Raw genomic sequence first — 13654 nt, forward strand, 5'->3', positions numbered from 1 at the left:
TCATCTATTCCTGGCAATTTATTTTGCTGTTTTGGTACTTTCTGTAATCTGCCTTGTACTCTAAAAAGTAATCTGTCTTTCCCTACTAGATATTAAACTCCTTGAAGTCAAGGGCTTCATGTTTTATTTCTCTTTGTTTCCTGAAAGTCTGCAGGACAGTGTTTTATACATAATGGATATTTGATAAATAGTTGTTAAACTTGAATTGAAGGTTTGGTTTTTTGTCTGATGCATTTTTCTCTTTCTGCTACAGTAAACTAATCTTGTCTCATGTCTTCAATTATCACACTCCAGTGACAGTAACTTTCAAATCTAAATCTTTGGGTTTCCCTGGTGGCACAGTGGTTAAGAATCTGCCTGCCAATGCAGGAGACACAGGTTTGAGCCCTGGTCCAGGAAGATCCCACATGCTATGGAGCAACTAAGCCCATGCGCCACAACTACTGATCCTGCGCTCTGGAGCCCACGAGCCACAACTACTGAGCCTGCGTGCTGCAACTACTGAAGCCCATGCACCTAGAGCCCATGCTCTGCAATAAGAGAAGCCACCACAATGAGAAGGCCGCGCACTGCAATGAAGAGTAGCCCCCGCACCACAACTAGAGAATGCCCGCATGCAGCAGTAAAGACCCAGCGCAGCCAAAAATAAATAAATAAAATATAAATTTATTTTTTAAAAAAATCTAAATCTTCCTATTTCCACTCCCCTGGCTAGTACAACTAGGCCGCTCATATCACTCAAACTCAATGTGCCATCTCCTTCTCTTTGTTGTTCCCCCTCCCAAATCAGTACCTCTCATAAATTTTCTATCACAAGGGCACCATTCTTCCAGTCACATAACCTCAAAACCTTAATGAAATCTTTATCACCCTTTGTCTTAATCTTCTGCCTTCAACTAGTCACAAAGTCCTGTTAATATCTCCTTTAAAATGTTCCTCAGCTCCATAACTCCCTCGTCATTTCAGCTGAGAAGTCCTTGGATGAAGCGCTTATCACCTTACACCCAGTTCTGATACCTGCCTCTTTCCTGTAATCTCACTGCCTGTAATGTGTACAAAGGTCCGATTACTTCACCTGGCAGTTAAGACTCTGCAGGGCCTAGGTTCATTTTACCACCTCCAACATGAGTCCTCTGCCTTCTGTCAAGTCAGACTTATTACTCTCTCCTAAGCTTGCTTGCCTCTCAGTGTTGCAGCCTCTCCCGTTGCGGAGCACAGGCTCCGGACGCGCAGGCCCAGCGGCCATGGCTCACGGGCCCAGCCACTCCGCGGCATGTGGGATCTTCCCGGACCGGACACGAACCCGTGTCCCCTGCATCGGCAGGCGAACTCTCAACCACTGCGCCACCAGGGAAGCCCAGCCCTTACCTTTCTTCTGCTCTGCCATTCTAGCTTCTGTTCATTTTTCAGGATCTGGATAATGGACATAGCCGCTGCCCCACCTCCAGTGAACATTTCCCTTAACAATGGAAGCTCTTGTTAATCAGTTCCTTCTTTGAAATTTTTTTTTCTTTAATGCTTACTGTTTTCATTGAAACTTTAAAAAGAGCTGGAAAATTGGAAGAGATCTTAAAAGTAATCTAGTTTAGCCTCTAACCCAAGATCTCAGTCCTCTCCATAACTCATAATTAGCATTACCTTCTAGAATTATACAAAACTTCTGATATTTCTTTCTACTTATGTAGTGAGCATCTGGAGGTTAGGAACTTGGTTTACGGTGCCTTTATTTTTCCTCTTAATTCTTTGTATGGTTAGTAGGGTTGGTTCTTTCTCCCTAGAAGACACTAAAAATATATTCATTGATTAAATAAATGAATCATAAATTTTTCTCTCCAAAGAGTTTACAGAGGAGACTTACTTGCCCAAAAGTGTGTATCTTCACAGTTTCTCTGTTTCCAAATGTCTACAAAAAAGGATGACTTAAAAGACGCTGGATACATTTGCAGCCTACTCTTTTCTTTATATAGCTCTGTATTAGCCTTGGCTTTTATTTTCCTACATCTTGAGATTATATTTGGAATTTCTCACTTTTACATGAACTATGGCTGAAAATGTGTATGAATTTTAATGGAGTCTGCTGAATGTTGACCATGTTTTCCTATAGTAGTAGCTTAGAAATATTTAGCAAGGAATATTCCACTTGATTCATTTAAATGAAGGTAGTTATATTGTGGCTGGAAATTTTATGTAAAAATTTTCAACCACAAAAGCCCTTTATTGTGGGCAGCAATAGGACAGCTTATAATTTGTGCAGGTTTAAGAATTATTCTTACTCATTACTTTTGTGGGGTAAATAGAAATGATAGCTTTAATTCCTTTGTGATTTTTTGTATGATATGATTTTGAAAATAAGATGTTTCTGTAGCAAGGATGTTTTTGGAAAGTTAGTGCTAACTTCAAGTATGTCAAATGCTTTAACTATATAGAGGGTACTTGATATTCAATTATAGTTTTGATGAAAATCCAAAAGTGATATTTTCATATTATAAGAACTTTTTTCCATTTTAGAGCATGTCAAAAGAATAAATATAGTAATTTGAATGCTCTATTTTTATTTCTAGAAACCAGCAAATATCCTAGTAATGGGAGAAGGTCCTGAGAGGGGGAGAGTCAAAATAGGTAGGTAATTATTTCTAAAATAATTTACTAAGAAACTGAAGTGACTGCAAAGATGGTTTCCCTTTTTAATACTCTTATTTAAGTAGTTAATTTAAAAATTAATTCCTCATAATATTTGTAGAAAAGATGTTGGGAAATGTAGATAGATAGTTTGTAAAATCCCTCAGATTTATTCCCAAAATAAGGTTCTATAATTCTAAGCTGAAGCAAGCAAAAAATTCATTCCCATACAATACCCCAAGTGTGTGTTTATGCTACTATTACTGTCCTGCACAGTCACCCTAAACATAATCTCTGAATCTTACTTTTGTCTCAGCTTTACCAAATGTTTCCCGGAATACATCCCTCTCACCCTGACCTAGTACATACAGATCTTCACAGATACCTCCCCCCGCCCTGCCCTCCCTCCACCACATGTCCTGTGCCAGGTACCAACATATCTTTTCCAAATGAATGTATATATTTATAGACTCTCTTGCTTGCCAGTCTTAGATTAAGGCACTGGCAGAAGTCTTGTCTCTGTATTAAAAATTTCTTTGCAACTTGAAAGTTCTGAAAGAAATTGCCATCATTTATACCTATGACATATTTGGGGAGAAAATGAGCTAAGAAATGCTTTGTTCTAATTTCTTATAATAGAACTTAACATTTATTGAATGTCCAATGCTTTTTAGAAAGATCTTAAAGTAAATTTTGTTTCAGCAACCTGCTTTCTTTGCTGTTAGAATATATCATGGTCGAAGTGGTGCGGAATTGTGCTAACTTGACATACTACAAATTCATTCTGTCCTGCTTCAACCAAGCGTGCCCTGCTGCTTGGTTTTCTACTTCTTCAATTAATTCACTAGCCCAGTTCCTGAAGAAGCTGTTCTAAACCAACTTTTCTTTCTTTAAACCTCTACTCTGACTTTACTGAGATTGAGTCATAAAAAAATTCTGTTGTTGTTAGTTAAGAACCAGGTGGCTGCTTTCCTTCCCTTTCCACTTTCCTTCCTCCTCCCTCCCATCCCCTTTCTACCGCTCCTCACTTTTCTGTTTCACTCTCACACTTTTACTTGGAGGCATTTATTGAGTACCTAGTTTTTCTAGACCCTCGTGAAAGGGAAATAAAGTATGGTCCTTCTATGGGGGACACTAAGATAGATACTTTCAAACGTTATCTCATTTGCTTTACACAACCACCCTCTGTGGTAGATACTGCAGATAAGGAAAGCTGGATTTAGAGAGACTGTAGCTTACTCAGCCTTTCAAAGGAAGGACTTGAATTCCAAGTCTGGGGTCTCTTTCCCTCCAAACACTGCTGCCTAGTGATATCGGAGTTATCTGGTATGACCTCACTGACCACTTTTTGTCAGCACAGCTCTGCCTTTGAAACAGTCTCAGAGAAAGAGTGTCTCTTTCTCCTAAGTCCTATCTGATGTCCTTCCTAGCTTCTAAATATCTTCCTGCTGTACTTGAGCCCTTCTTATTACAGTATCTCCATTCTCTCCTTCTCAAGTTTCTCCTCTTCACCTTTAAACATTCATAATCCTCACCCCAATTTTTTTTAACATCTTTATTGGAGTATAATTGCTTCACATTGTTGTGTTAGTTTCTGCTGTATAACAAAGTGAATCAGCTATACGTGTACATATATCCCCATATCCCCTCCCTCTTGCATCCCCTCCCACCCTCCCTATCCCACCCCTCTAGGTGGTCACAAAGCACCGAGCTGATCTCCCTGTGCTATGCAGCTGCTTCCCACTAGCTATCTATTTTACATTTGGTAGTGTGTGTGTGTCAGTGCTACTCTCTCACTTCGTCCCAGCTTACCCTTCCGCCTCCCCCTGTCCTCAAGTCCATTCTCTATGTCTGCGTCTTTATTCCTGTCCTGCCCCTAGGTTCTTCAGAACCTTTTTTTTTTAGATTCTATATATATATATGTTAGCATACAGTATTTGTTTTTCTGACTTACATCACTCTATATGACAGTCTCTAGGTCCATCCAGCTCACTACAAATAACTCAATTTCGTTTCTTTTTATGGCTGAGTAATATTCCATTGTATATATGTGCCACATCTTCTTTATCCATTCATCTGTCGATGGACACTTAGGTTGCTTCCATGTCCTGGCTATTGTAAATAGTGCTGCAATGAACACTGTAGTACATGACTCTTTTTGAATTATGGTTTTCTCAGGGTATATGCCCAGTAGTGGGATTGCTGGGTCGTATGGTAGTTCTACTTTTAGTTTTTAAGGAACCTCCATACTGTTCTCCATAGTCCTCACCCCAGTTTAACATAAATTTTCTCATATCCATTTTGTTTTCTTTACAATTTGTTCAATTTTTCCCCTTGTTCCTCTACTTCTAAAATACATGATGTTTATGCATTGTTTTCACTTACCCTAATTTGTTATTATCTGATGTCTTAATTCTGCCCCTCTATTGAAACTGCTCTCTAAAAGGCCATCTATGATCTCTGTCTTACCAAATCTAATGGCCTGTGTTTAGTTGTTGTTTTCCTTTACTGTCTTGTTATTTGTTCTTCTGGCTAGTCTGGCCTTGTGACCGTCTTTTCCTTTGGTCTATATGACATCATGTAATTCTATTTTTCTATCTACTACTTTTGCTGTTACTTCTGTATTTTATTCATTTTTGCCTCTTATTCCTATTACCCTTTTGTTTCAAGACAGCCTAGGTACTGGCTTGGGACATGGCCTCCCTCCACAATGACTTCTTTAGGGAATTGATAAGTTGTGGCCTCAAAAGCTTGGGTTCTATGAAAATGATTCTAAGATCTGCATCTCAGATTCTATTCTCTCACCCTAGATGAAATGTTTATCTCTATTTGGATGTTCTGCTGGCAACCTATATTGCATTAATTCCAAACCAAATTCATCATCATCATCTTATACTTTCCCATGCTGTACCAGTCATCACATTTATGCCAGTCACCAAACTTAATGTCTTCTCCTTATTCTCCCAAATAGCCCTACTACTCCTCAACATAAATTCTGTATTCTAGCCAGGCCAGTTAATTGCCTTATTGTTAAGAGTTTTAGGACTATAATTCTATCCAAGATTAAAGATAAAATCAGGGTTAAAAGTAAGCAATAATTGGTATTAAAGGTCTAGTGAACGATTAATCTAGTTGATTAAATTGTTTTTAAATTTTGTTTTAATAGCACATTATTTTTTTTAAAAATCCGTAATGCTCTGATGTCTATGCTTCACACTTTATAACAGTTCTTTTTTGACTGAAAGGGAAAGAAAGCATAGTCAAATGGAAAACATACTGTGCCCTTCCCTGTATCTGAGGCTTCCCCTCCCCAGCAACCTGAAGACTTCCAGGCCTTACCTAAAATGCTCATCGCCGCCTTTACTGTTCACAATGATCCATCCTTCAGAATCCAGCTCAAGTTCCACTTTCGATTTAGTCCGCTCCTACAAATGTTTATCAGACATTGTTCCAGATAAAACTGTGAAGGAGACATAACCCCGTCCCTCAAGGGACTTCAAGTCTAGTAGAAACCAGCAGCAACTCTCCTTTAGTCTTACAGTACTTATCCTTTTTATTTTTATCTACTCCATGTATTTTGTCATCTCACCTTCATGTAAGCTCCTTGGCAGTAGACACTGCCTTCTGCTGCTTTTCTATCATTTGATACTGTCTAATTAGCACCCACACCAGAATTTTACTACCCCTGTCTGTTGAATTGAACAATTTCACTCATATCTAACTTTAGGAAAATAGGTGTTAGGAATGTTTAGGCTAATTACCTTTTGTCTAAATCAGTAATTATTTGAAAAATGGTTTGAAACTCCTTTAAAGTTCATACAATAGATGGGAATTGTTTTTAAGAATATTTATTGTTTCATCTGGCCTTGATTTCATTTTTCAGTGAATAGATGTGGCTTATATAAAACTCAGAAGGTGGAGAATAAGGGGAGAAATACTGGCTTTAGCCTTTACTTAAAAATAGCATGCTTTTCTATGTATGAAAGAGTATTCCATCATATTACTTTGCCATCAACAACAATCAGCATCTACTAAATATATAGAGCAGTGCTTTGAGGTAGGTGTAATATTGGTAGAATGGTTTTGAATATTTGCGTTTGCTATAGGGAAATTTGCTTAAGAAAGTGTAGGCATCAGCATAGGCATCCTTGGGTAGCTTTATTTTTTAAGACCTGGGTCCTCCAAAGCATTCTCAGAAAGTCTTGTAAATTATTCAAACTCTAAAGAAACAAAGTCACTGTAAATTAAAAATATAATGTATATCATAGTATATTGGTTTTCGATTAAATGATACTCTGTAGTTGAAACTTTACTATTTGTGCATTGTATAGTACACTAGGGACCCTTATACAGTCAAAATATACTTACTGTGTATATATTTCATATTATAGAGGTTTATCATTTTTGTGATTTTTGCCTTTGTGACATGCAGTTATCATATGTGTAATCTATTGGATATCAGTTCCATGGTTAAGAATGTAGCTGCTAAATTATAACATGCTTTTTGTTTGTACTGGCATTTTCACTTCCTATCCCTGTGACTTTGGGCAAGTCATTGAACTACTTTGGGCCTTAGATTCTTCATCACAGAAGTGTGGCAAGGGCAGTACTTATCAAACCAGCATTCTTATGAGGATTAGACGAAGTGATGTATGATGTATGTGAAAACCATTTGTAAACTCTGAAGTGCTTTATAGGTATAAGGTATTTATTCTTTAGGAAATCTTAAGAAAATTAGTCACCAACACCTTATTATAGTAATAGTCTTTTTACTACTTTTGTGTACCTCTAATATTTTAGTTATCCTTGGTATAGACCTTTGTTAAATGCTGAATTATAACATTCTGTCTTATGTGTTCTATGTTCTTGGAACCATGTATGTGATGTGCTGATAACTATACAACAACTGGCTCTCTGGGGGGAAAAAACCCAATTTGTAGCATTTGCTGTTTTCCATGATGTAGATACTCCCACCATAGCCAATTTCAAGCCACAAACATGACGTTACTGAACAGAGTTCAAAAGATGTGTATGAATTGGCTCTGCTGGGTCCATGAGAGCCAACCAACTCTAGCACACACTGAACTAAGATATAGTCAGGTTTTTTTGATATATAGGCATACAGAAGTCATAATCAATCATGGAAACTTTTAGACTATTTTCTATTTTTAAAATATTTAAGAATATTATTCTGTCTCTGAAAGCCAGGAATCTGAAGTCAGACCTGGATTCTAATTCTGACTCTGTAGTTACTAGTTCTATGACCTTGGACAAGTCAGAATATCTCTAAGCCTCAGTTTCTTCATCAGTAAAATAGGCACAATAGTAGTATCTACCTCAGAAGGGGAGATTTGGTGCCTGGTACAGACCACTGGTTGAAAAGAGAGGAAAAAGGATTGCTTTATAAGGTTAGTGGCTATTGTCATCAACCTTGCATGGTTATAAGAGCATGCCAACCTGATTTCTTATTATTTTATTTTTTAGCTGACATGGGTTTTGCCAGATTATTCAATTCTCCTCTAAAGCCACTAGCAGATTTGGATCCAGTAGTTGTGACTTTTTGGTATCGGGCTCCAGAACTTTTGCTTGGTGCAAGGCATTATACAAAGGCCATTGGTAAGTTAGTCTAAAATGATTTACTTATAGTTGGTAAGTATTACATTATCATATCATTATCATATGATATTGCATTATCATAAATACTAAATGGTATAATAATAAAGCTGCTTTGTAAAAACCACTTTAAATTTCTTTGTAAAAGTCCTGTTGTTTATATTCCCAGATTTTGTAATCTGGTAGATTTGGATTTTTAACTGTATAGGAGAATATGATTCCTTTAAAAAAAGAAATTTTCTTTCAGAGGATAGAAGTATCTGATCTTGTTGAGTTGCTATAGAAACAATAACATGCAAATGTTATTTTTTACTTACTATCAATCAGAAGAACTGGAGAGAGGTTTGGACTTGTTTTCTTCACAAAAAGAAAAAAAAAACAGAAAAATGGGAGTAGTGTAGTTATTGGAGAGAGCCCCTTCTATTTGGGGAAAAGTTAGTCAGTCAGTCCTTTCCTAAGCAGGAAACAACATGACTAATCTTTCTCTCTTGCCATTACAGTTTTCAGAATGGCAGTTTCTCCATTAAGGTAGGAAATAGAGCCTGGGTAGATTAGCTGTGCTCAGCATCTTGCCATCTCACCAAGTGAAAAAACTGAGTAAGAAAACCTGTTATAAACATACTCTGTAAAATTTTAAGTCTCCTTCAGAACAGAGGCATCAGAGATTTTGCTACCTGTCATTACAGTGTCCTCAGAGGTCCCAGCTGTTAATTGAGGGAGTCAGGAAGAGAGAGCTGTCCTCAGACCTAGATATTGCTTTAAAGGAGGTAAAGAGAGAGGGGAGGGAGGGAGTAAATAGTACTGTTAATGTGAAGGGCTAGTTCTGTAAGGTACTTAAATTTGCTCTAAGTGTGTTTCTTTAAATTTTCCTTTTCTTGAATTTTCTGTTTACTTGTATTAGGCTAATATCTGTTTTGACTACATTTAGCTGCTTTTGTTGAGTTCTATTTGATAAAGGCACTTAAGCTGTAAAATTATTAAAAATAGACAAGTCAGCTCAATCCTTTTTCTGTTAAGCTTATGAAAAACCTGCTGGCAGCCAAAGAACTATAAATGAAGTTCTCACGTTTGAAAAGATTAGACTCATAATTAACCTATTCATGGGTAAAAAGGGAAACAAAAATATAGTAATGTCCTCATTCGTCAGGAGGTCTGATTTCTGCAAAACTCAGATACCCAGAACACATTTGTACTTTCTTTGTCTAGGGATTGAGACACTAGCACAGTGCGGAATATTATAATTCTTCATAAATACTGCTAAAGGATTTTGTTAAATTAGTGAAAAAGGCTATGAGTAGCCACAGCACTGTGAGGAAAACCAGTTTGTGTTTGATAGTAGAGGAGTGTGAGACTGACCTTAGACCTGTCCCCTGGCAGTTGAGCTTATAGTAATAAGGCCCCTTACCAGAGGCTGCCACTCTGTCTGCCAAGGACAGTGGCAGCTGTCTTTGAATAAAGGAGAACTACAAAAAGCAAATGGAAGGGATGGAGCGGTCCTTAGAATGAGGAGTGAAAATCAGACCCTGACTCTATTTACATTCCAATGAATGACTTTTACTGAGGGGCTATATTTTTGAGACATTTAGAATTATGTTTGCTTTTTCTGTTATTAGGTCTCTCTATTGAGAACAGTAAAATCTAGACACTCTCAGAAGGTTCCAGAGGATAGGAAGAAACCAAATGTAAGCCAGAGAGAAGGGGAATGTCAGTTGGAAGCAACGGGGGGTGCCTTAGAACAGGACTGATGGTGAGATAACCCAGGGCATAGGGTGGGAGTACAGGATGTGACAACAGCAGACACCCATGTGCATTGGGCTCTTACCAAGCACTATGCAGTCTGTGTCTAGAAGGGAGATTTCCAGTAAGAAAAGGCAGGTTCAGCCAAAAACCTTGTTAAACTAAATGATGCCCCACCAAAATCTGTCTCACTCTGAGGTTCTTAGCAAACCCATGGTAGTGAGGCCTCTGTTTAACAGGTACCACTGGTGATTCTGTTGTATGTGGTCCCCACACTTTCAGAAGCATAGTTTTATGAATATTTTCTGATTAACTGCTCTACTGTTGGAATAAAAAATAGATGTGTTTTTTTGGAAATAAAGGTAATTGGGTATGAATTGGAAACCAACTATATTTCTTATTTCCTCAGGGTAAAGAGAACTGAAATTGAATTTTAACCAGCTTGCGACTTACTTGCTCAGTAAAAATAAGATTTACGAATTAAAGATAAAAACATAATTGCTAATTTCTAATTTTAGTCAAGTCCCAATTACTTATTCTGGATAGAAGTTAAGAAAAAAGCTAAGACATAGAAAAAGAGTAATCCCCACATTAGTTATCTTTAGGCTTGAAGTGTATTCATAGCAGATGTAATAAATACACACACATTCACTCATTTTTTTAAAATTTAATCAATTAATTAATTAATTTATTTATTTATGGCTGCATTGGGTCTTTGTTGCTGCTCATGGGCTTTCTCTAGTTGTGGCGAGCGGGGGCTACTCTTCATTGTGGCGCGAGGACTTCTCATTGTGGTGGCTTGTCTTGTTGCGGAGCACAGGCTCTAGGCGCACGAGTGTCAGTAGTTATGGCACGTGGGCTCCGTAGTTGTGGCTCACGGGCTCCAGAGCGCAAGCTCGGTAGTTGTGGTTCATGGGCTTAGTTGCTCCGCGGCACGTGGGATCTTCCCGGACCAGGGATCGAACCCGTGTCCCCTGCAGTGGCAGGTGGATTCTTAACCACCGTGCCACCAGGGAAGTCCTGTGTGTTGTTTTTTTAAAAAAATACTTATTAAACAGCATTTATTTAAAAAAATAAATAAAATACTTAAAATACTTATTAAACAGCATTTATTTAAGTGGGCGAGTATGAACATACATCTTACAAAAATTCACATGTACATTTGGCAAAACATTGTGAATATAACATTATACTCTTAGAATCTAAATTAAAACTATATTATAGTCTTTCAATGTATAAAATCCAAATAGAATAATCCATAACTGGTTATTTGAAATAGTTAATAAAACTTTGAAAGATGCCTAATTGTATCTTGGCACATTGGAGAGTTGGGGCACCATCTAAGTGAATATGTTCGGATCACATCTATCTCTACTGGTGTCGTGCAGTGTCTATATATACTTGTATTTATCAGCTTCTAGGGCTCACTGTTTGTTGAAAAAACTGAAGTTGGTGTCTTTCAGACAGAAGTTGAGTTTTTCCAAATCATCTTGTGCGATCTGTACCGTCTGTCTAGACTGACAGCTCAGAAATTCTGCTCTGTCATTATGCATTTGATTGCTTTAAAGAAATGTATCACCGCACCTGATGATGATATTATTTCAGTCTGTCAGATCTTGAGTATTATGCCTTGTAGTAGGTTATCAGTTGACTCCTTTGGCGATTAAATTATTAATAGTGGTTTGAAAGGCTTTTGCCTAAATGTAAATTCATTGCTTGCTAAATTGAGTTTCCCAAGCTTATCTTGATCAGGAAATTTACAAGAAAATGTATTTTATTTGGCTTTCAGTATGTTATGTGATGATACAGCTATTTCATGTGATATATATGTTTTCTTAATATACTTATTGTATTTTGTGTATTGCTTCACTGAAAAGTTTAAAATTTTTTTTTTATTTTGGGGATTCTTTACTTTATAAAAGTTATACTTGATATACAATGTTATATTAGTTTAACATGTACAACATAGTGATTTGATATTTTTATACATTATAAAATAATCACAATAAGTCCAGTTACCATCTGTCACCATACAAAGTTGTTACAGTATCATCGACTGTATTCCCTATGTGTACATTACATCCCTCTGACTTTTTTATAGCTGGAAGTTTGTACCTCTTAATCCCTTTTACCTATTTCGTCCATCCCCCTACCCCCAAAAGTATTTTTATATGTAGGTTGTGATTATACCCAGAAATTATAACCAAAGAAATATAATAAATGTGTGCAAAAACTTGTTTTTCTTCCTTTATAGACATATGGGCAATAGGTTGCATATTTGCTGAATTGTTGACTTCAGAACCTATTTTTCACTGTCGTCAGGAAGATATAAAAACAAGCAATCCCTTTCATCATGATCAACTAGATCGGATATTTAGTGTCATGGGGTTTCCTGCAGGTAATTTATTTATTTATTTCAAAATAATGAGTCATATTTCAAAAACATTCTTTTTGAAAAGCATATTTTAATGTATATTTAGTTTTAATATATATTTTTAAGCTAAAATAACTAGATTTTTGATAAGTAACACTATTTCCTATAACAATATTCAATATTTTTTGTAAGATAAAGACTGGGAAGATATTAGAAAGATGCCAGAATACCCCACACTTCAAAAAGACTTTAGAAGAACAACGTAAGTAATTCCATATTACATATAAGTAATATTCAATGGGAATATTTAAATTAATCCTTTTTTAAAAAGATATTATTTCAACCAGAAACTTAGATTTTAGTGTATTAATTACGTTTATGATTTAAAGAAGATATTCCAGATGTTGTTAACATATATGCCAGGCTTGGGCTGTAGTATTTAAAAACTTTTAAGAATTTAAGGGTCAGTGGATAGTTTAAATGTCTCTTCTGTTTTAGCTTGATAAAGGCTCAGTTCAAGGCCACAACTATGATTTTGTCTTTATCTAACTAATGACTGGTGACTGAAATGCTGGGCTAGGCAACCAGGAAGGGTGGCAGGAGGAAGAACACATGGCCTGGGATTTGAGTAAAACAAACTGGTGGGGACATGTATGCTGAGTAGAAGTGAGAGAAGTTTGTTATAAATGTGCACACCTAGAGGAAAAGATGGAAGAGGTTCTCTCTTGGGCAACTTAACAGAAAAATTTCAGGACTGGATGGCTTGTAGGAACAAAAGCAGACATCATAAAGAGAAGCAGGGAGTGGCATTAATCATTTTGGGCCTCTCTTTTACACAGTCCTTGGTAGGGTCCTTGCCTCTTTTCATCCCTTAAAGAGAGCACTGACATTGCTCAAGGGTCTGAATTGGGCTCTCTTCTCACTCTAGACATTTCCCCAGGCAGTCTCCGTGATTTTGATGGCCACAATGTACCATCAGTTATGCTGATAGCTCCCAGTTTATACATCCTACTCAGATCTCTTTCCCAAGTTTCAGACCCATTTATCTAATTGCCTTATGGAATCCCAACTTGAATGTCCCATAAATACTTCAAAATACATGTCCAAAACTGAACTCATCATCTGTCCTCCTAAACCTCTCCTCCCACTATATTTCTTATCTTAGGAAATAGCTCCATGATTCATCTGATTGTTCAAGCCAAATCCCTGATCCTTCTTCTATCTCACTGTCTTCCATTTTACCCCCCAGTGTCTAAACAATTAGCAAATCCAGTAAATTCTTTGTTCTAAATATCCTTTGGATCTTTGTAT

At 36.9% G+C, this 13654-nt stretch overlaps 1 protein-coding gene across 4 annotated transcripts in view; it reads left to right on the forward strand.

The window, feature by feature from the left end:
• The window catches only part of CDK19 (cyclin dependent kinase 19), a 179250-nt gene that overhangs the window by 152703 nt on the left and 12893 nt on the right, over positions 1-13654 (forward strand). For 3 of the 4 annotated variants that reach the window (XM_082856072.1, XM_082856074.1, XM_082856073.1), the window contains exons 5-8: positions 2562-2619; positions 8104-8235; positions 12224-12367; positions 12536-12605. In XM_082856072.1, coding sequence (XP_082712198.1) covers positions 2562-2619; positions 8104-8235; positions 12224-12367; positions 12536-12605 — 404 coding nt within the window. The remainder of the gene's footprint in view (positions 1-2561; positions 2620-8103; positions 8236-12223; positions 12368-12535; positions 12606-13654) is intronic. The other variant, XM_082856075.1, reaches the window with a different exon arrangement.

This window comes from Leucopleurus acutus (genome assembly GCF_964270905.1).
Source record: "Leucopleurus acutus genome assembly, chromosome: 15".
Lineage (NCBI taxonomy): Eukaryota > Metazoa > Chordata > Mammalia > Artiodactyla > Delphinidae > Leucopleurus > Leucopleurus acutus.